Raw genomic sequence first — 23,459 nt, 5'->3', positions numbered from 1 at the left:
TTGGTTGTGATCCAAGAAATCAGTGATAACGGGGTTTGATAAAAAAGTTAGCTTTATCGACGAGGTTGGGGTTTTGGGTCTCTGATCAATTGAAACAAAAATAAAAGAGGGAGAGTGCGGTGATGATGCTATTTTGTGGACTAGAGTTTTTGATCTGGGTAATCTGATTGACAAACCCTTGGAAGAAGAAGATGGTTACCGGAAGAAGTATGATGGAGAGAGAGAAAGTTTGTTTAATAAATTAAAAGAATAAAATAAAAAAAGTAAAATAAAAAAAATAATATTTTAATGATATAGAGAATGATTAAGGGAAGCTATTGGAGTGTATTTTGACATAGGGAAGCAAAAAGTAGTTTGGATCCTTAAATATAGGAAAAATGACGAGGAAGCTGCTGTGAATGCTCTAAGGGGAGATATTGGGGTGTATTTTAACATAGGGAAGCAAAAAGTAGTTTGAATGCTTAAATGTAGGAAAAATTATAAGGAAGCTGCTGGGAATGCTCTAATAATCCAGTCTTTCACGAACGCACCAAGCATATATATAGAAATCGATTGTCACTTCGTTCAGGAAAAGCTACAGTCCAAACTCATTGCTTCAAGATATATATATATACCTGCATCTAATCAACTTGCGAATGTATTGACAAAGCCATTGGATAAAGATGCATTTCATGGTTTAACGCAGACATTCAATTGTATTTAGTTAGCCTTGAATAATCTTGACGCATGATTGCTTGTAAGGTAGACATTTAGTTGTATTTGGCTAGCTTTGAATTATCTCTTGTAACATCCATGGCGGTAATGTATATAGCTGGATGCTAGTAACGTAGGTACGTAGTAATAAGTAGGTCACAGTAACGTAGGTCTACGTACGCAGTAATGTGTACAGATTGCATTTCATTTGTTTTCTCTTTCCTTGTAATCTATTTCTATTTAAGCTACTGAAAGCAAATCAGATAGGTGTATGAGGAAATTATTCTTATTCATGTGTCAACTTTAACATGTTTGATGTGGTCGTATCAGACCAAAAAAAAAAAATTGAATTTAAAAATAACATATCTGTATGTTCCTGTAGATTGTTTGTCAGCTAAGAAAATGGAGGCAAGGAAAACTCCAATTCTCTCTATTTTCCCGGCGATCAAATCAAGTACTAGTTTTGCAAATTCAAAATTTAAATGGGGCCATTTCTTAATAATTGCAAAAAAAAAGAAAAAAAAGCAAGTTGAGTTTCATAAATATCTGCTCCAACTTGAGAGAGGGAATGTTAAGGAAGAGAATCCAAGGACAAAAGGAAATAAAGCAAGGGCCTCAACTTATCCACTCACCTACTACAAATTAATTGGCGGAGAAAAATATAAAAAAGCTCTTCAAAGTAACAATCGCTTGCGATAAAGTTTCATAATATTCAAAAGGTATTAAAGTAGTCCATCAAACTAATAAATTGTATCAAAACGGTTATTTTTTTAATTATTTTTTTATATTCTTATAATACCCCTATTCTTTTAACAAATAAAATAATTATTAAAAAAAAAACAATTTAATAAAAATACAAAAAAAAACAATGGGCGAATAAAAACAATTTTTTAATAGAATTTGACTCAATGGACAAATTTTTTTTTTTTTTTTTTTTAATATCTCAAGAACCTTTGATTTTACTTTCATACGACATGAAGCAATTTATAATTTAAGCCAACTACAATGACTAATTATTTATTTATTCCAAAGAATTTTTTATTTTTTTCAAATTGTTTGGTTTTTTTACAATTATTTTATTATTTTATTTGTTAAAAGAATAGGGGTATTATAGGAATATAAAAAAAATAAGTGGCATTTTTTATACATTTTGGTAGTTTGATGAGCTACTTTAATACATTTTGAACATTATGAAGTTCTATCGCAAACAGATGTTAGTTTGAGAGGCTTTTTTATATTTTTTTTAATTAATTGAGAAAGGAAACTCCAGGCTCCGGCCATGAAATTTGTGAGCTTGCAAAGAAAAGCTGATCATCTTTTCCATTAACGCTGGCAATTTCTTGTATAATTAAATACCCAAAAATGTAATCAATCAAAGCATGAAGAAAATTAAACACTTCTCTCTATTATTTTATTTTCTCTTCGTCATCATCTTCCTCCTTTGAAATTTATCATTGCCTATTGTGTTTCTTGTATTTGAGTGAGAATTTGAAGCTCTGTTTAATTCGAAATAGGTTCCCATCTTTATTTTATTTTTCTTTTTGCCTCTTGTACGTCCATCTTTTCTCCATAAAAGTGCAAGCTCTTTAGATCAAAGAAACGAACCTTGACACATAACCTTAATGGTCAAATCACCAGTTTGTAAGAATATGAGGTATGGTATTTATGTCATATTTATTTACTATATTTATTATCATTACGGTTACGATATTGAGTGATTTATTCTAGCAAAAAGATGTTAGGAAATTGATTTTTACTGAGTGGTTTTACTCCTTGATGGCAGGATCAAAATCAATTTTGATCCCTGAGAATTTCGTATTACAATTTTATTTGTCTTGTGATTTAAATTGTTCAGTATTAAAATTATTGTTTCTTTAATACATGAACTTATGAATATATTTATTCTTTTTATTTATGTTGTTTAAATATAAATTGCTTGATGCCTAGACCTGAGAATAATTAACTAAGCCACATATGTTGGTGAATGTTTATGATACTATCCAAAATTATAATGTCTAGGAAAGTTCTGACAATGAAAGTCTTGGGATTTAAGAAGAGTGTCCAATGTGCGCCCCCTCACTTTCCTAGTAATTTATTCGGTTGAACTTTGGAAAATGCTTTGGGGGAGGCCAAACCATCCCAAGGGCCATGGGGGTGGGTTTGGCCACCCCTAAGGGCCAGTCCAAGGAGGCTTCAAACCCACCCCCAAGGGCCGGACTGGGGTGGCCAAAGCCACCCCCACCCATGGCCCTTAGGGGTGGATCAACCACCTTAAGGGCCAAATCATTTTTTTTTTTTTTTTTTGATTTGGCCCTTGGGGGGTGGTTCGGCCACCTCCATGCCCAACTGGGGGTGGCATCACAAAAATGGGGTGGTCATCCGTCCCTTAATTTTTTATTATTTTCTTTTAATATTTTAATATTTTGTTTTTAATTATTTTTAAAATATAAATAATATTTTATTATTATTTATATTAATGGAACATATGTCTCATTTATGGTCTCAGAATCTCTTTAGATTATGACCATTAACTAGATACTCTCCAATCTATTTTGAACCGGAAAAAATCCGGTTCCATTATTACAATAGGTAGTTGGAAGTGCTTTCAAGGTACATTATAAAATTCATTAAGAAGTATAGTTGGAATTCTTCTAATTTCGAGGGAATAATATCCAAAGCCTTAAAGGTTTTAAATGCTCCTCACCAAATCCCAATAGGTAGTTGGAAGTGCTTTTAATGTACTTGTTAAGTGAAATTTGTGGATCAGGATCCCCTCCAATTGTGAGTAATTGGAGAATCTCATTTTTTGAAATCTTAGCCATCCAAAATATTCAAGGGTCTAAAATTATTTAAAAACACAAAACTCAAAAATAAATCCAACACACCTGATTATAAATAATAAAAACATTTATTTATTTATTTTTTTAAAAATAATTAGAGGAGAAGCCACCCCATGGGGCGGCTTGCCGCCGGCGGCGGCCATCCCATGGCAAAGGGGTGGCCTCACGCCACCCCTAGATCTATTGGGGGTGGCCGCACGGCCACCCCATGGCCAAGGGGTGGCCTTGTGCCACCCTCAGAAGCCCATGGGGTGGCCATGCGACCACCCCCCAGCAGATCTGGGGGTGGCGCGCGGCTGCCCCATGGCCAAGGGGTGGACTCGTGCCACCCCAGAAGCCCATGGGGTGGCCGTGTGGCCACCCCCAGCAAATCTGGGGGTGGTGCGCGGCCACCCCAGATTTGCTGGGAGTGGCCGTGCGGCCACCCCATAAGATTTGGGGGTGGCACGCGGCCAGCCCCAAAAGGACTAGAGTGGCCGAGCGCCTAGGACCGGCAATTTTGATACGACCCGTGAACCCGACATGAAATTAGCACGTATTGGGTTTGGGCTTATCGGGTTCGGGTCTACCCGATTAAGACCCGGCTAAATTCGTGTCTGGCGGGTCGACCCGGTGGGTCCACAGGTCGACCCGCCAGACCCGTTAACTTATTTAAATAATAAACCCTCCCCCCCAAGCGTAAGTAACCCAACTTGGTAAGAATAACTGAATAAGTGAAACCCTAAAATCAAAATGTCCTAATTCCTAAAGGCTAAACACGACTACTCAGAGCTGCAACACCCCCCCCCCCAGCGCCTCTCTCTCCCTCTCGACTTTCTCTCTCCCTCTATCGCAGCTTCGCAGGCACCAGGCAGCAGCCCCCCCAGGCCCCAACGCCTCCTTCTCCCTCGCGGCTCTCTCTCACCCTCTATCGCACCTTCGCAGAATCGCAGGCAGCCAAGCACCGCCACACCAAGCAGTAGCCCCCCCCCTAGCGCCTCTCTCTCTCTCTCCCTCTCGGCTCTCTCTCCCAGCGCCTCTCTCTTCCAGTCCGCCTCTCGGCTCTCTCTCTCCCTCTATCGTAGCTTCGCAGGCACCACTAGGCAGCAACCCCCCCAGCGCCACTCTTTCTCCCTCTCGGCTGTCTCTCTCTCTCTCATCTCTGCCAATGGCATTGGTAATTTGGTATATTATTAATTTATTATTAATATTACATTATTTTTTTCCATTTTTCATCAAGGGTTTTTTAAACGGGTCGGTTTGTGTGACCTATTTAGACACAGGTCGTGTCGGGTCATGTTAGATTGTGTCTACCCGATATGACCCGGTAATTTTAAACGGGTTAAGCGGGTTGTGTCGGGTTACCCGGATATTTTTCGTGTTATAATCGTGTCAGACCCGCTAACTCGTTTAGCTAAACGGGTTGTGTTCGTGTTTAGGGTAATCGGGTCGCTGGTCTTAACGGGTCGTAATCGGGTCTACCCGATTACCCGTTTTGCCAGCCCTACGCGCGCCACCCCATAGCAGATCTGGGTGTGGCGCGCGGCCACCCTCGGCCTTCTACCTAGAGGGTGGCGCGCGGCCACCCCATGGCCAAGGGGTGGCCGTGCGCCATCCCCAGATGGGCGACTATGGGTGGAGCCGCCCCTTGTTTTTTTTTTTTTTTTTTTTTAAATAATTAATTTTTTAATTTAAATTTGGTATAAAATCCTGTGTGGTTGTGTTTGTGTTTGAGTTTTGTGATTGGAATATTTTGAACCCTTAGATTCATTTAAGGGCTGAGATTAGAGAAAATTCCTCAAATGGAGGGGATCCTGATCCGAAATTTGTGTCGGTTGAACAATTAAATTTATCTTATAAATTTTGTTATCACTTTCGTGTACAATAACATAAATTTATTTCATCTTGAAACTTGAAAGAGGTCTCCATCTCGTCTCTATAAAAGCTAGCTGCAACCTCGATCTTTAGAAAAGCATAAACATTAATTCAGTGGGTTAATTAGCTTCTGAATAAACGAGATCTGTGGCGATGATGAATGCTGAAATAATCTCAAAGGAAATCATTAAACCATCATCTCCAACGCCCCATAACCTTAGAAACCACAAACGTTCCTTCCCAGACCAACTTGCACGCACCACTTATATTCCTATCATCCTTTTTTATCAACCCAACAATGCCCATGATGACGTTGATCATCATCAAGTCCAAAAATCCTGTCACCTTAAAAAGTCCCTTCAACAAACCCTCAACCGCTTCTACCCTTTGGCTGGAACCCTCAAAGAAGACCACTCCATCGACTGCAACGATGAAGGGGTCGAGTTTTATAAAGCTCGAGTTGCGTGTAAGTTATCACAAGTTCTCCAACACTTCAACATGGAAATCTTAAACCAGTTTCTGCCATTCGAACCCCATGGAACCCAGTAACCCACGATGTTCTCTTAGCTGTCAAATATAATATCTTTGAATGTGGCGGAGTAGCCGTTGGTGTGTGTGTTTCACACAGGATCGTTGATGGAGCTACAGCCACAACATTTCTTGGCGCCTGGAGTGCCACATCCCGTGGAGATGAATATCATGTCTATCCAAAATTTGATGCGGCCACGTACTTCCCACCGAAAGATATATCTTGGGGGAAGGGAGACATTGGGGACCTTGGGGTGACCAAGGAGAAGATCGTAACAAGAAGATTGGTGTTCGACAAATCAAGCAGAGCTGCTCTGAAAGAAAATGCTTCCTCAACGCGCGTTTTGGTGGTTTCAGCGTTCATATGGAAACGTCTGATGGAGATATCCAAATCAAAACCGGCACCAGCGAGAGTGCACGTAGCAATTCATGCGGTGAACTTACGCCCGAGGATGGCCCCACCCATGCCGGCCAACGCATTCCTTTGGGAATCTTTGGTACTTCGCTGCGGCTGTATTATCACCGCAGGATCAGCTTGATGGTGATGATGATCATGATAGTAATCGTACGCTGGCGATGAAGCTAAGCAATGCAATAAAAGGAATCGACGGTGATTACGTGAAGAAACTACAGAGCGATGCGATTCCGAATTCGATGACAAATGAGGTGGAGATGGCCTCGAAGGGTGACGTGGAGTCGTATAAGTTTACAAGTCATGCCTTTCAATAATCTCGCGGTGTTGACGAGTACAAGAGATGGGCATGGAATTGAGGTATTTGTGAAGATAATAGAGGAAGACGCTGTCGTTTTTGATAGCGATGAAGTACTCCTTCCGTTTGTTTCTTGGGAAATAGCTGAGCATTGAATGCTGGTGGGGCCAATAATAATTTCTGTCCGGACATGCATGTTTAATAAATTTTATTTAATCGTTTCCAAGATGTAATTCAATCCGCTTTAGACCACACATCTTTCAATCGAAAATTATTAGTTCGAATCTTCCTCCCATTGTGTGGCCATGTCAACAAAAAAAAAAAACTTTATTTAATCAATGTTTTGTTTGTTAACGTTTAATTATCTTCCGAATGTAATCCAATCTTCTTCTCTAGTTGTGTATCTCCAAATTTAATTGGAGTTTGCTTGAATAAAAATTAAATATCCTAATTGTGTTTTTTCAAATATAAGTTAATGGTGAACATCACATACTTAATGGTTGATTGTAAGAGGATATGAGCTAAATATGAAAAATTTATTAACCCCTAGCATTTGCCTTACAATCAATTATTAGATTTGTAGACTTATGTAGATTTCACATAAGTCAATAGTGAACCCCACAAATCTAATTGTTGATTGTAAAAGAATGAGTCAAATATGATGAACTTATTAACCCCTAGCATTTCTCTTCTCTAAATATTTCAAAGCTTAAGCTGATAGGAAGATGTAAATTTAATTACTTAATCAATACTTTAACATTTCCCTCACGTATGAGCTCAAACTTTCTTTTAATAGGTGATGCCCAACACGTGAAATATTTTTTAATTTAAATGTGGTGAATTGACGGAGTTAGTGTTCGATCCTAGCCCTTTGGCTCTGATACCATGCTAAATTATCAATTATCCCAAAAGTTTAAGCTGATAAAAAGAAATAAATTTAATCACTTAATCAATACTTTAACACCTTCAACATGATCAGTCTCTCCAAATCTCTTGTGGACAAAATTTAAATGTTTTCGATAGGAGTAATACTGTAATACTAAAAAGAAAACTCATATTTTCTTTATGTCTTCTAAAGATTAATGCGGCTATTGAAATTAATATTAAATTTGTAATAAATTACTATTATATATATATATATATATATATATATATATATATATTAAGAACATGAATGTAATATTTAGCATTACTCTTTCAATAAAATAATTTGGTTTTGCATGCAAGTAATGGCGCCCTAGATAAACTTGTTCAATAGATGACGACTTTCTTGAAGTTTTTCATCCAATGATAGATATTTGCCCTATATGCACGTCATTGACCAACCTTTGAGTAGCTTCTCCAAATCATGAAGAAAATTAATCAAATCTCTCTATTATTTCATTTTCTCTAGATCTTCGTCATCATCATCTTCCTCCTCTGAAATTTATCATAGCCTTTGTGTTTCTTGTATTTGAGTGCAGTGAGAGGTTGAATTAGCTTTGCTCAACTCGAAATAGGTGCCCATCTATATTTTTATTGTTCTTTTTGCCTCTTGTCCATCTTTTCTCCGTAAAAGTACAAGCTCTTTAGATCAAAGAAACGAACCTTGACACATAACCTTACAAGGTTTTTTCATTTTTCATTTTTATTTCTTCTATTTTCAGCTGGCAATCAATTAATTAATTTTTTTGTTTTTTGTTTTTTTTTTTGTTTTTCATGTTATTAAAAAGCTTTTTCCAACCACAGAATTAAAAATGTTTACAAATATATATAGTTCGAAGTCGGTACCTAACAAATATTCTAGATGCGAGAAAATAAAAGTCGATTGGATTCTGCCTAACTCTTGGAGAACGAGTGAAGGGTTTACTGTAAAAATGTTAGAATATTAATTAAATGATTTAATTTACTATTTTTTATTAATTTAAAATTTTGAGACAAATGATGATTTAACATAATATATATATATATATATATATATATATATATATATATCAAAGTAAATTATGGTTCATTCAAACTTAACTTAAGCTTTTGAGGATTTAAAAAAAATAAAAATAAAAAAAACCTCAACCGGCTTGAATTATTTCTCCACAAAATTAAGATTTGGAGATAAGTTGGTGAAGGATGTGCATATAGATGGAAGGCAACTATCTAACATTGCATGAAAAACTTCAAGATAGTCGTCATCTCGGGCACCATTACTTGCATGCAAAACCAAAGTAATCTGTTGAAAACGAGTGAAAAGTGTGCAAAAATCCCACCAACCACTTGAATTTAATTTGTCCACGAGAGATTTGGAGAGACTGCTCAAAAGTTGGTCAAAGATATATATATAATGCAAATCCAACGTAGAATCAAACTAAAAGAAAAGTCTTCATTTCTTGAACAACTTTCTTTTTACAATTTTCTCTATATATGGATTTTAATAATTAGACAGAAAAACAAGGATAAAAAGTAGAAAAGCTAGATATTGTAATAATTTTTAAAAGAAGAGAAAAACTAGATAAAAAGACACAAGCACACATAACTTCTTGAAATTTTTTAGATATGTCGTCATACTTTCATATGAATTAATTATTATTTTCTCAATTTACTCCTAATAACCAAATTATCTTTCTGAATTTTTTGTTTTGGACTGTTCTTTTAAGTTGAGTTTCTAAATGTGAAAAACTGTCGAAAACAACTAAATAAATTAACATAAAAATAAAAAATAAAAAATAAATCAAAGTACAAATTCAATTTATATATTTTAAACGATAATTAATTATATAATATTTAATTGCTTCATTCATTTTGTTACTTATATTATAATTCAATATTGTTTCAACTCTTTCTTTTAACCTTGTCTCCCCTTAACCCATGTGATTGAATTGAATATACACAGGTGCATGCATATATATATAGTGCATACATGATAAGATCAACGTCACCTACCAGATCCATCGTATCGATCACTTTGCTTCTCTTCTTTATTTATTTGTCGGGGCCAATAAATAGGAAACAGATAGAGAAGCAATGTGCCAAAATAAAGTATTTATTTATACACTCGGTTCATATTATTCATGTTTATCTTACTTACCATTCGACCGCTATCGATCGTGCTTTAACTGTAGATCGAGCTTTTTAGAAAAGAAAAGAAGCATAAACATTCCATCAGTTGATTAGCTTCTGATTAAGAGAGATGGTGATGATGAATATTGTTGAATTAATCTCCATGAAAATAATTAAACATACATACATCATCTCCAACACCCCATGACGTTTGAAACCATTAGCTTTAATTTCCTTCCTAGCTAGACCAGCTTGCACCAACCCACTTGTGTTCCTGTATATCATCCCTTGTATCAAGAATGTGTTAGGTGAACACCGGCCAATTAAGGATAAACACAAAGTCATTTCCCCCCCCCGCACTTTTTTTTTTTTTACTTGAAAAACCCTTGATAACCATGAGACCTAATCCAATTAAAACCACATGCAGCGACAATAAGAAATTCAATATCAAAAATGAAATACAAAATAGCAAAGAGAAAATCACTTAAAATTCAAAGTTTCAATATACCAAAATCTCAAATAAAATTTTTTCTCTAAGTAAAGACAAGAATACAATTTTTTTTTTTGCAGGGACAAATGACAATTTTGTTTCGATCTCTTCTTTTCTCTCATTGTCAATGCCAAGAAGAAAGAAGCAATCTCTCCTAGCACTCTTGTGCAGTGCCTCTAAGAAGGAACTGCATCCTCTACATTTCAAATGGTTCATTATATTTGAAGGGTAAATTTGTCATTTTACTTATCCTAATTGTAAGAAACTGGCTCTTCTCTAGTTCATTTGAGCTAGAGATTAGGATTCAAATTCCTCCGAGAACAAAGAAAAACAATCTCTCTCTTGCAACCCCATACGCGCTAATTATCTATTCAATAACATGGCTACACGTAGAAAACCATAAAAGGCATAACTTATGCAGAGCTGCTATTGCTAGATTTCCCTCGCAACCCCCTCTCTTTTCCATTCCCTTTTTTCTAAAAAGAAAATCAACATATTTTCAAAACTACTTTATTTTTCCTCTCACAAAAGTTAACGTTTTAATTTATTTTTATAATAAATCAATCACTTTTTATCACTCAATCAAAATTTTTTCATAAAAGGAATAATGTTGGCTATTCTCGAAGACCAAAACCAAGTTGGAGTAGTAGTAAAGGTACTAGTGGTAGGATTCATTGACTTGATGGGCGACAGAAATTTTCTCAAAACCGGTCTGGAGGAAATATCCTCAAACTCATGTAAAATAATGCAAGTGTTTCTAAACATTTAAAATGCACATTAAATTCTTAACCTCATTAATATCAGTTTATTAATTTAGACTAAATTTAATATACCTTTTAAATGTTTACAGACACTTGACACTATTTTACATGAGTTATAAGATATTTTCTCCATACTGGTTTGAAGGAAATTTCTGTCCATTGATGGGTGAAAGACACTTTTTTTTTTTTTCTTTTTCTTTTTTTAAGAGGGTGAGACACCCTAGCTCAACAAGAACATGCTTGCAAATGGGAACTAGGCGCAGCCGCAAGCTGCATAGTTAACCTTGAAATTTGATGGGAGGTATCCACATCATGCATGTCACTATAAAATTCTGCAAGCTCTTTGGAAAAGAAGCTTATAATTAAGCAGTGGTTCAGTGGGTTAATCAGCTTCTGAAATCTGAATAGAAGAGATGGCGATGATGAATGTTGAAATAATCTCAAAGGAAATCATTAAACCATCATCTCCAACACCCCATCACCTTCGAACCCACAAACTCTCCTTCCTAGACCAATTTCCACCCACCACTTATATTCCTATCATCCTTTTTTATCATGCCAATAATGCCCATGAAGACGTTGATCATCATGTCCAAAAATCTAATCGTCTTAGAAAGTCCCTAATACAAACCCTCAACCGCTTCTACCCTTTGTCTGGAACCGTCAAAGAAGACCACTCCATCGACTGCAACGATGAGGGGGTCGAGTTTTACGAAGCTAAAGTTGCCTGTAAGTTATCACGAGTTCTCCAACACTTCAACACGGAAATCTTGAACCCGTTTCTGCCATTTCAACCCTATGGAAGCCATGAAGTTCTCTTAGCTGTCAAATATAATATCTTTGAATGTGGCGGAGTAGCCGTTGGTGTGTGTGTTTCACACAGGATCGCTGATGGAGCTTCAGCCACAACATTTCTTGGCGCCTGGAGCGCCACATCCCGTGGAGATGAAGATCATGTCTGTCCAAAATTTGATGCGGCCACGTACTTCCCACCGAAAGATATATCTTGGGGGAAGGGAGACATTGGGGTGACCAAGGAGAAGATCGCAACAAGAAGATTGGTGTTCGACAAATCAAGCATAGCTGCTCTGAAAGAAAAGGCTTCCTCAACGCGCGTTTTGGCGGTTACAGCGTTCATATGGAAACGTCTGATGGCGATATCCAAATCAAAACCCGCACCAGCGAGAGTGCATGTTGCAATTCATGCGGTGAACTTACGCCCCAGGATGGTGCCTCCCATGCCAACGCATTCATTTGGGAATCTTTGGTACTTCGCCGCGGCTGTATTATCACCGCACGATCAGCTTTATGGTGGTGATGATCACGATAGTAATCGTGCGCTGGCGATGAAGCTAAGTAAGGCAATAAAAGGAATCAACGGTGATTACGTGAAGAAACTACAAAGCGACGCGATTCCGAATTCGCTGACAAAGGCAGTGGAGATGTCGTCAAAGGGTGACGTGGAGTCGTATAGGTTTACAAGTTGGTGCAGGTTTGGTCTTTATGAAGCTGATTTTGGGTGGGGGGAGCCTACCTGGGTGGGCTGTCCCAGTATGCCTTTCAAGAATCTCGTGGTGTTGACGAGTACAAGAGATGGGCATGGAATTGAGGCATTTGTGAACATATTAGAGGAAGACGCTGTCGTTTTTGATAGCGATGAAGAACTCCTTCCGTTTGTTTCTTGGGAAATAGCTGACTACTGAGTGCAAGGGCCAAACATATTCGATCTCTTTTCCTTTGTGTATCTCCAGGTTAGTTTCTTGGGGTTTACTTGAATAAAGTACGTAGAAACTTACATATATATATATATATATAATATGTTAGTCATATAATTAATTAAACCATATATGATATTTCTAAAGAAGATCAAAACAAGATATTGATTTGATTTAGGAGTGTTGATTTGAAACGATTCTCGAAAATTTAGAATCGTTTTCAGGATATTGATTTGCATAGATAGATATTAGGTGAACCTTACGGTTGAACCCACTCTCTTTTATTTTTTATTTTTAATTATTTTTTCTTTTCTCTTAAGTGATAATTAATATTATGTTAAGTTGCCAATGACAATAAGAACTTATATATATATATAATATGTTAGTCATATAATCAATTAAATCATATATGATTTAATTGATCGAAATTTAAGGAGAAAATCACGACCCTTATAACTAATTTACAAATATATATTGAAATGATAGATGAAGTTGTTCAGTTCTTCTCGCAACGCTGGGATATATATATTTTATTAAAAAAAATATCATGCTGATAATACTAATTAAAAGAGAAAACTTAATTAAAAGACGAAAAAAAAAAAGAACACGTTGTTTGATCATTAAAAAACTACTTTGTATATATTAATTACTTTGACTAAAAGCTAAAAAAGCTAGTTACTTTGATTTGTCGATTGACTGAATTTTTAAGCAAATTTAAAGGTATAATTACTGTTTGGCAATTTTCTAGGGTAAAAAATAGCATTGAAATTGACAAAAGTTTCAAAATTGACACGGACTCATAGAGTCATAGTGATGCGATAAAAAAAAAAACAAAAAAAAAAAAAAAGCAACTGCTAATGAAACGGTGTGTTTAGTAAAGTAGTAAAATATATCTCACATCGTCTTCTACCTCTTGTCTAACCTAAAACCTGAAACCCTGTAAGAAAAGAAAAAAAAATCAAGATGTCGCCGCCTCACACTTAAGTCATATGCCCTAATATCAGATGACTGATGAGTGGTTCAGGGCAATTTATTCCCTGTAGAGTGTTGAGGGTGGGCAAAAAGGCATTCAGGAAATTTTCAACGGAAAGTGGGGGAAATTTTTGGGTGTGAGGGGGCATTTGACCCCTCTCGACCCCCCTCCCATCCGCCCCTGGACCCAGTGACGGCGTTTCATCTAAAAACGCCGCCATTGCTTACCCATTAGACGGCGTTTCATCTTAAAACGCCGCCATTGATGGCCCATTACCGGCGGCCCCACAAAACGCCGGCATGTGCTGTTTTAGACGGCGTTTTTATAAAACGCCGGAATTGGAAACGCCGGCCTAAGGTGTTTTTTTTGTAGTGACTTTAATATCCTTATTGTGCTGACTAACAATCTCCTGTTAGAGCCTTGTTCATTAACATAAATCCCAAGAAAAAAATGAAGTGACCCCAAATCTTTGTAGCAAACTTTCAATTGAATTAGACATTTTCCCTGTGAATTGCCCATATAAGAAATTGAGAATGCATTTTTACAAATCGATCAATTTGTCGTATGAGCTAGTCGGGAGAAGTAGCTAGCTAGCTTGAGAGAGGATGTGCGAATGGTCGTGGGCTGTACCATTTGGGTTGCATGTATATATAGCCATAATCAAGGCCCGATTATTGGTGAAAACCCTTGGCAACTTAGCAGGCTTTTTGGGTGATCCATAAGCCTCAATTAATGTCTTTTCATCTTGGAAATAAACCCATTTACATTCCACAATGTTCATGTCACGTGTGGGAGGAACAAGAGTCCATGTGTCGTTCTTCATAGCAATTTCACTAGATCAGGTGGACTAATGGCAATAGCATCACATCACCGAGGTAATTTCACTAGAGCAGGTGGGCTCTGTTACGCACCGGCTTAAATATTAAGTCAATAAGTGAAATAATTGTCTTAAATAATACTAATTGTAGACTACATATCAATCTTCATTCATTTAGACTACCTACTTTTTTTTAATTTTTTTTTTTTTTAATAAATTATAGGCTAGCTACCTACTTATTCAAAGAAAATACTAGTTGTATTACATATATTATTCGTACGTAAGCCATTAAATAATACTGAATATTCAATTTCGGTTGGAGTCCTCCTATTGGCTTTCGGACTTGTTCGAACAGACATCTTAGTATAGTACTACAACTAGCTAGTTGATTCCTTGCTCCGAGTCACAATCAGATTCTTTTCCAATTGAAACAAAAGTATATGGCCTGCTTCGACAACATATGATATAGTTTTGCTGACCACCTTACCCCAGCATGCTAAATAAAAACGATAATAACTTAATTAATTTAATCAACATTAATATTAATTGCTTAGCTCGCTTTCCAGCATTATAATAACTCTCTTCACGTGCAGACAATAATGACGGCCCTATATATATATATATATATAGTTGAAAGGCTTAAAGCCTAATTGATATTAAAAATTTTAAAAGCAATTTTTTTATGTTTTTACTCTAAAAATGGCAAAATGCACTTTTGTCAAAAACTTAAACATGAAGTTTTGTTGAAAAGCTTGTTTTGATTTTAAAAACTATATTTTTTAACGTGTTAAATCTATCACTTATCCTAAAAGCTTAAACTGATAGAAAATGTAAATTTAATCATTTAACATTACTTTAATACTTCTCCCTCACCTGTAAACTCAAATTCTCTTTTAATAGGTGGGGCTCAACACATGAAATATTTAATTTAAATGGGAGTAAATTTGACAAAATCAATGTTCAAACTCATGACTTTTAGCTCTAATATCATGTTAAATTAATTACTTATCCTCAAAAGCTTAAGCTAATACGAAAAAAGTAAATTTAATCACTTAATCATTATTTCAACACAGCACAACCCCAAACATGCTTGCACTTGGTGCATGAAACATGCATGCTATGAGAGAACTTTAACCTACACTTACGTTTGATAATATTTTCGAGAGGAATTGATCACTTTAATTAGGCCATATATATATATATATACTCCTAATTGAGTTTCATGAGTACTAGTTCTGAAAGCAAAAAATATGGACAGGGTGAAGGTTGATATAAAAGCCAGAGAGACCATCAAACCATCATCACCAACACCCTACAACCTCAAAATCTTCAATCTCTCCCTCCTCGACCAGATTGCCCCTCCAGTCTACGTGCCAAGGATTTTTTACTACGCAAACAATGGCACTAAACCAAACCTCAAATCCCATGAACGAATTAAGCTGCTAAAGGAATCCCTTTAATTCCCAGGCCTTGACTCAAATCTATCCTCTTGCTGGAAGGGTCACAGATAATCTTTTCATTGAGTGTAATGAGGGGGCAGAGTTTTTAGAAGCCCATGTGAATTTCCCACTCCATGAAATTCTAAGGCAACCTGAAGTTTATGTGCTTGATCAACTCCTTCCTCAGGAGTATCATTCCAATAACTTGGAAGCCCAGTTGGCTGTTCAGGTTAACTTCTTTAGCTGTGAAGGAATGGCAATTGGTATGTTATAATCTTTTCTAGATTTATTTTATTCCTTATATTTAATTCAACTCCGTTTGTTTTGACGTCAACGTAAAATATTTTTTAAAAAATATTTTTCGGTGTTTGGCCTGTACAAAAAATGAGTTATGACAAAAAAAAAGAAAAAAAGAAAAGAAGGCAGACGACTTCTAGCAAAGGTTCGGCAAATTCCTGCGATTTGAAAAGGAGAAGCTCAAATTCGAAAAATTGTTTACGGAAAACAATCTTACAGAAATTAAAGAAGTTTTTTTTTTTCGTCAAATTAGAAATATTTTGAGTTTCACTATGATTTGTAGTCACACCTAACATTAGAAAATAAGAAAAATATTTTTTTAAAAATTATTTTACATTGAAACGAACAAAGCATTAGTCTATGTTTTTACTTGTTTATCACTCATAGCCTCTCTAAAAATACATGAGATTGTAGCCCTACCGCTTTAGAGCATGTTTGTGATTGTATTAGAAAAATAGAACTTTTAAGTTAAAAAACGTTTTTGCCAAAACGGCGATTTTGCCATTTTTAGGCTTTTTAGACCTTTAAAAACACTTTTTTTTTTTTTTTACCAAATGTGTATTTTTTTTCTTTAAACAAACTTTTTAAATGTTAAACGCATTTTTAAACTCCTCAAACGCACATCCAAACATACTCTTATTAGTTTCTCTCTTTTCTCTTTGATATTAATTCCATAGTCTATTTCTACAGGTACATGCATGTTTCACAAGATTGTTGATGGAGCCACATTCTCATCATTTGTCAACATGTGGGCTGCCATTGCTAGGAATTCTGGGGATTCTGTGTCTCCCATCTTTCCAGGGCCACAGCTCTTCCCTCAAAGGGATATATCAGCCTTGGTGCGAAGATTTGAAGTCCCAAAAGCCAAGTGCATTACAAAAAGATTTGTCTTCCCGGGCTCAATGATTTCTTCACTCAAGGAAAAAGTATGTATTAATAATAATAGTGTAATAATTAGTCCAACCCGCAATGAACTGGTGTCTGCACTAATCTGGAGATGCTTAATTGATGGAAGTGTCTAGAGCAAAATCAGGGCAATCAAGTCCGTCTATTATGACACATGCGGTAAATCTACGTCCGAGAATTGATCCTCCCCTGCCACACTCTGCTTCTGGGAATCTTTCTTGGCTGGCAATTGCACCAGCACCGTCGACAGATCAGCTGCAGGATTTGGTAAATGCAATCAGAAATGCAGTGAAGAAGATAGACAAGGATTACACGAGGGAGATGCGAGGGGGAAATGGGATTTCCTTGATGAGTGATTTTCTTGAGCAAATTGGAGAATTGGTGCCAGAAAATGTGGAAATATACAGGTTTGTTAGTTGGGCTAACTTGCAAAATTATGAAGCTGATTTTGGGTGGGGAAAGCCTGTTTGGGAAAGTACTGCTGGGTTTCCGTTCAAGAATGTCATAATCTTCATTGAAACAAGAGTCGGCCATGGTCTTGAAGCTTGGGTGAGCTTGGATGGGCATGACATGACCATTTTCGAGAACAACCTACAGCTGTGTTCATTTGTTTCCTCGATTGATCAGAATGTTTAATTAATTTCCAATGTTTTAATTACCAATTAGTTTAAGTGTTTTTTTCCCCTCTTTCTTAATGTGTTATGTGCTCGTAACGAAAAGGATTAAGATCTCCTACAATTTCAAATAAATTGTAAATTTTCAAATTACAGAATTTAAGTTATTTCTAAGCATTCAAACGCCTAAAAAATGTGCATATAACAAAAACGTGGCATGTTATCAAGGCATCAAAAAAAAAAAAAAAAAAAATCCTCGCAAAAAGCTTCTTCACTTTTCCAGAAGAATTCTTATTCAGAAAACCAAAAAATAGCTTTTGGATCAAAGTTTTTTATAACATATAGAACAAGAATCTATTGAAAATATACTCGATTCTTAATGGTAACATATAACATTTTTAATATGTGGCATTTTTGAAGCGTTTCGATGTTTAGAAATTGCCTAAATTTTGTAATTTGAGAGTTTTACAAAGGATTCTAATCCGAGTTTTGTTAAAATAATCTTTAAATAGACTATAATGAAATAAGATCCAAACTGATAAGAACTCTAATTTTGAAATAATGATAAAATTAATCCTAATTATTCATCATAATCTTAAACTAACCTAATTCTTATATTAAAGATTACTCTATAACTACTAGGAAGGACAGAAGAACATATCCCCTACTCGGATCATATCAATATTAAAGATTATTTTAGTGCCAAATCGTTAACCAAGAGGACCCACAAAAAAGGATTATGAGAATTAATTAAAGTTCTTCGATACTTCGGTCAGAATTTACTTTGGAGAAAGAATTAGGTCGAAGAAGAAAAGTGTTTCGCTAAAATTGAACATAGACCTGAATGACCGTAATTAATCGTTCCCTTTCATTTTTTAAGAGGTTAATGGGTTGTGGCCTCTACTTTGTTGGACATATAGATTCGTCATTTCTTGAGAATAATAGAATGTCAGTAGTCTAGGAAGGACCGGCCGAAATATAGTGGATGCGGCTTCTTTTTATGCCATTTGCCCTCTTTTTCTTAATCAAGCTAGGGTCAGCCAGCCTAATTAATCAGGTTGGGTTCGGCCAGCTGGCCGGTCTAGTTAGCTGGGCCAGGCCAGCCTAGATCAGGTTGGCTTGGGCTGGTTGACGGGTTTGGAGAAGCCCGTTTATACGAAATTTCTTGTGAAATTGCAAAACTGGTTGCACTAAGGATGGGATCTAGCTGTTCCATCAAGGAGTCCTCTATCATACCTTCCGGTTAATTAAACGAGTGAGTTAATCTATTAAGACCCACACGCAAGTTCTTCAATGTTACATGATTTCATGGATGGGCAAACTTTGTTTTGTAATTATCGTTTTGGATCTCTAAATTGTTGGTGATATTGCATTATTGCTAAAAAATTTGTTGTAAGAGACTGATACAAGAGTAGAGGATTGCCCAAGGTGGAATCTCCTTTGGGAGTACCTAAGTAATATTGTTTGTCGGTGCTTGGATTTGTTGTTGTTGTTTTTATTTTATATTTTATTTTTTGGTTTTTCCCCTAAACAAATTGGGAAAGGAATTTAGGATCAAAATACCGAAAAAATGATACGTTCTCTAACAATAAACCCGAAATGAAAAATACAATGTAGAAAATACAACCAAAGAGTAAGAAATGTGCTAAAAAATGACATGATTCTCTCTAGAGGACCGCAAAAAAGGGTAACTCAAACAAAGCCAAGGAGCATGGGAAGGGACACAAACTTCAAAAAGTGATCGGAAGGTGATTGCTAATACCTATTTGAAATTAAAAGACAACTAGGGCGGGCTAACTGAGAACATAGTGTTTGAGATACTAGAATACTCTAACAAACATATTTAGTTTGTGTCATGTGTCTGTGCACACAAAACATAACTTGAGAATGTCAAGCGTTCTTAATTACTGATGTGACACTCTGAACTTGCACCTTATGCCATACTTGTTTGAATGATCTTACTTACCGTTTGAACAGACGATGTATATCTTTATGAATTTATCATTTAAAAAGTCTTTGATTTAGGAATCCTTGTTCTTAAGAATTAAGAGTTTTTAATTGCAATAATTAGGGATTCCAATTCCTCAATTATTAGGCATCATTCATGATTTAATCCGAAGAATTGAGTTAAAAGAATTGCAAAATAATTGTCGATGGTCGGTTAGCTACTTTCCTAGGTAGGTGTTGTTGTCGTCCTTAGTGAAATGAACAACACCTAATCTCTCTTAAGCCTGAGAATTGAAATTTTTTAGATATGTCGTCATACTTTCATATGAATTAATTATTATTTTCTCAATTTACTCCTAATAACCAAATTATCTTTCTGAATTTTTTGTTTTGGACTGTTCTTTTAAGTTGAGTTTCTAAATGTGAAAAACTGTCGAAAACAACTAAATAAATTAACATAAAAATAAAAAATAAAAAATAAATCAAAGTACAAATTCAATTTATATATTTTAAACGATAATTAATTATATAATATTTAATTGCTTCATTCATTTTGTTACTTATATTATAATTCAATATTGTTTCAACTCTTTCTTTTAACCTTGTCTCCCCTTAACCCATGTGATTGAATTGAATATACACAGGTGCATGCATATATATATAGTGCATACATGATAAGATCAACGTCACCTACCAGATCCATCGTATCGATCACTTTGCTTCTCTCCTTTATTTATTTGTCGGGGCCAATAAATAGGAAACAGATAGAGAAGCAATGTGCCAAAATAAAGTATTTATTTATACACTCGGTTCATATTATTCATGTTTATCTTACTTACCATTCGACCGCTATCGATCGTGCTTTAACTGTAGATCGAGCTTTTTAGAAAAGAAAAGAAGCATAAACATTCCATCAGTTGATTAGCTTCTGATTAAGAGAGATGGTGATGATGAATATTGTTGAATTAATCTCCATGAAAATAATTAAACATACATACATCATCTCCAACACCCCATGACGTTTGAAACCATTAGCTTTAATTTCCTTCCTAGCTAGACCAGCTTGCACCAACCTACTTGTGTTCCTGTATATCATCCCTTGTATCAAGAATGTGTTAGGTGAACACCGGCCAATTAAGGATAAACACAAAGTCATTTCCCCCCCCCCACTTTTTTTTTTTTTACTTGAAAAACCCTTGATAACCATGAGACCTAATCCAATTAAAACCACATGCAGCGACAATAAGAAATTCAATATCAAAAATGAAATACAAAATAGCAAAGAGAAAATCACTTAAAATTCAAAGTTTCAATATACCAAAATTTCAAATAAAATTTTTTCTCTAAGTAAAGACAAGAATACAATTTTTTTTTTTGCAGGGACAAATGACAATTTTGTTTCGATCTCTTCTTTTCTCTCATTGTCAATGCCAAGAAGAAAGAAGCAATCTCTCCTAGCACTCTTGTGCAGTGCCTCTAAGAAGGAACTGCATCCTCTACATTTCAAATGGTTCATTATATTTGAAGGGTAAATTTGTCATTTTACTTATCCTAATTGTAAGAAACTGGCTCTTCTCTAGTTCATTTGAGCTAGAGATTAGGATTCAAATTCCTCCGAGAACAAAGAAAAACAATCTCTCTCTTGCAACCCCATACGCGCTAATTATCTATTCAATAATATGGCTACACGTAGAAAACCATAAAAGGCCTAACTTATGCAGAGCTGCTATTGCTAGATTTCCCTCGCAACCCCCTCTCTTTTCCATTCCCTTTTTTCTAAAAGAAAATCAACATATTTTCAAAACTACTTTATTTTTCCTCTCACAAAAGTTAACGTTAATTTTAATTTATTTTTATATTAAATCAATCACTTTTTATCACTCAATCAAAATTTTTTCATAAAAGGAATAATGTTGGCTATTCTCGAAGACCAAAACCAAGTTGGAGTAGTAGTAAAGGTACTAGTGGTAGGATTCATTGACTTGATGGGCGACAGAAATTTTCTCAAAACCGGTCTGGAGGAAATATCCTAAAACTCATGTAAAATAATGCAAGTGTTTCTAAACATTTAAAATGCACATTAAATTCTTAACCTCATTAATATCAGTTTATTAATTTAGACTAAATTTAATGTACCTTTTAAATGTTTACAGACACTTGACACTATTTTACATGAGTTATAAGATATTTTCTCCGGACTGGTTTGAAGGAAATTTCTGTCCATTGATGGGTGAAAGACACTTTTTTTTTTTTTTCTTTAAGAGGGTGAGACACCCTAGCTCAACAAGAACATGCTTGCAAATGGGAACTAGGCGCAGCCGCAAGCTGCATAGTTAACCTTGAAATTTGATGGGAGGTATCCACATCATGCATGTCACTATAAAATTCTGCAAGCTCTTTGGAAAAGAAGCTTAAGCAGTGGTTCAGTGGGTTAATCAGCTTCTGAAATCTGAATAGAAGAGATGGCGATGATGAATGTTGAAATAATCTCAAAGGAAATCATTAAACCATCATCTCCAACACCCCATCACCTTCGAACCCACAAACTCTCCTTCCTAGACCAATTTCCACCCACCACTTATATTCCTATCATCCTTTTTTATCATGCCAATAATGCCCATGAAGACGTTGATCATCATGTCCAAAAATCTAATCGTCTTAGAAAGTCCCTAATACAAACCCTCAACCGCTTCTACCCTTTGTCTGGAACCGTCAAAGAAGACCACTCCATCGACTGCAACGATGAGGGGGTCGAGTTTTACGAAGCTAAAGTTGCCTGTAAGTTATCACGAGTTCTCCAACACTTCAACACGGAAATCTTGAACCCGTTTCTGCCATTTCAACCCTATGGAAGCCATGAAGTTCTCTTAGCTGTCAAATATAATATCTTTGAATGTGGCGGAGTAGCCGTTGGTGTGTGTGTTTCACACAGGATCGCTGATGGAGCTTCAGCCACAACATTTCTTGGCGCCTGGAGCGCCACATCCCGTGGAGATGAAGATCATGTCTGTCCAAAATTTGATGCGGCCACGTACTTCCCACCGAAAGATATATCTTGGGGGAAGGGAGACATTGGGGTGACCAAGGAGAAGATCGCAACAAGAAGATTGGTGTTCGACAAATCAAGCATAGCTGCTCTGAAAGAAAAGGCTTCCTCAACGCGCGTTTTGGCGGTTACAGCGTTCATATGGAAACGTCTGATGGCGATATCCAAATCAAAACCCGCACCAGCGAGAGTGCATGTTGCAATTCATGCGGTGAACTTACGCCCCAGGATGGTGCCTCCCATGCCAACGCATTCATTTGGGAATCTTTGGTACTTCGCCGCGGCTGTATTATCACCGCACGATCAGCTTTATGGTGGTGATGATCACGATAGTAATCGTGCGCTGGCGATGAAGCTAAGTAAGGCAATAAAAGGAATCAACGGTGATTACGTGAAGAAACTACAAAGCGACGCGATTCCGAATTCGCTGACAAAGGCAGTGGAGATGTCGTCAAAGGGTGACGTGGAGTCGTATAGGTTTACAAGTTGGTGCAGGTTTGGTCTTTATGAAGCTGATTTTGGGTGGGGGGAGCCTACCTGGGTGGGCTGTCCCAGTATGCCTTTCAAGAATCTCGTGGTGTTGACGAGTACAAGAGATGGGCATGGAATTGAGGCATTTGTGAACATATTAGAGGAAGACGCTGTCGTTTTTGATAGCGATGAAGAACTCCTTCCGTTTGTTTCTTGGGAAATAGCTGACTACTGAGTGCAAGGGCCAAACATATTCGATCTCTTTTCCTTTGTGTATCTCCAGGTTAGTTTCTTGGGGTTTACTTGAATAAAGTACGTACTTTAA

The 23,459-nt window shown here is 36.2% G+C and overlaps 1 protein-coding gene and 3 pseudogenes across 1 annotated transcript; all 4 read left to right on the top strand.

Annotated features, from left to right (window-relative positions):
* The first annotated feature begins 5,540 nt into the window (after nucleotides 1–5,540).
* On the top strand, nucleotides 5,541–6,780 carry LOC148587122 (stemmadenine O-acetyltransferase-like; annotated as a pseudogene).
* A 4,542-nt stretch (nucleotides 6,781–11,322) lies between these two features.
* LOC132173319 (stemmadenine O-acetyltransferase pseudogene) lies at nucleotides 11,323–12,636 on the top strand (annotated as a pseudogene).
* Nucleotides 12,637–15,664: 3,028 nt separating this feature from the next.
* On the top strand, nucleotides 15,665–17,692 carry LOC148587121 (akuammiline synthase 2-like). The gene is made up of 4 exons (XM_088514497.1): nucleotides 15,665–15,784; nucleotides 15,882–16,116; nucleotides 16,841–17,080; nucleotides 17,166–17,692. Exons 1-4 carry the CDS (start codon nucleotides 15,665–15,667, stop codon nucleotides 17,690–17,692), a joined length of 1,122 nt encoding a protein of 373 aa, XP_088370623.1.
* Nucleotides 17,693–22,079: 4,387 nt separating this feature from the next.
* Nucleotides 22,080–23,459, top strand: LOC132176734 (stemmadenine O-acetyltransferase pseudogene; annotated as a pseudogene).

Source organism: Corylus avellana, chromosome 3, assembly GCF_965113065.1.
Source record: "Corylus avellana chromosome 3, dhCorAvel1.hap1.2, whole genome shotgun sequence".
NCBI classification, from domain to species: domain Eukaryota; kingdom Viridiplantae; phylum Streptophyta; class Magnoliopsida; order Fagales; family Betulaceae; genus Corylus; species Corylus avellana.
The sequence above is the reverse complement of the archived record's forward strand: the minus strand, read 5'-3'. Positions and strand labels throughout refer to the sequence as shown.

Coding starts and splice junctions, on each gene's coding strand:
- LOC148587121 (XM_088514497.1), top strand. CDS start 15,665: ATGGACAGGGTGAAGGTTGATATAAAAGCCAGAGAGACCATCAAACCA. Junction 16,117..16,840: donor CTGTGAAGGAATGGCAATTG/GTATGTTATAAT, acceptor CTATTTCTACAG/GTACATGCATGTTTCACAAG. Junction 17,081..17,165: donor TTCACTCAAGGAAAAAGTAT/GTATTAATAATA, acceptor AATTGATGGAAG/TGTCTAGAGCAAAATCAGGG.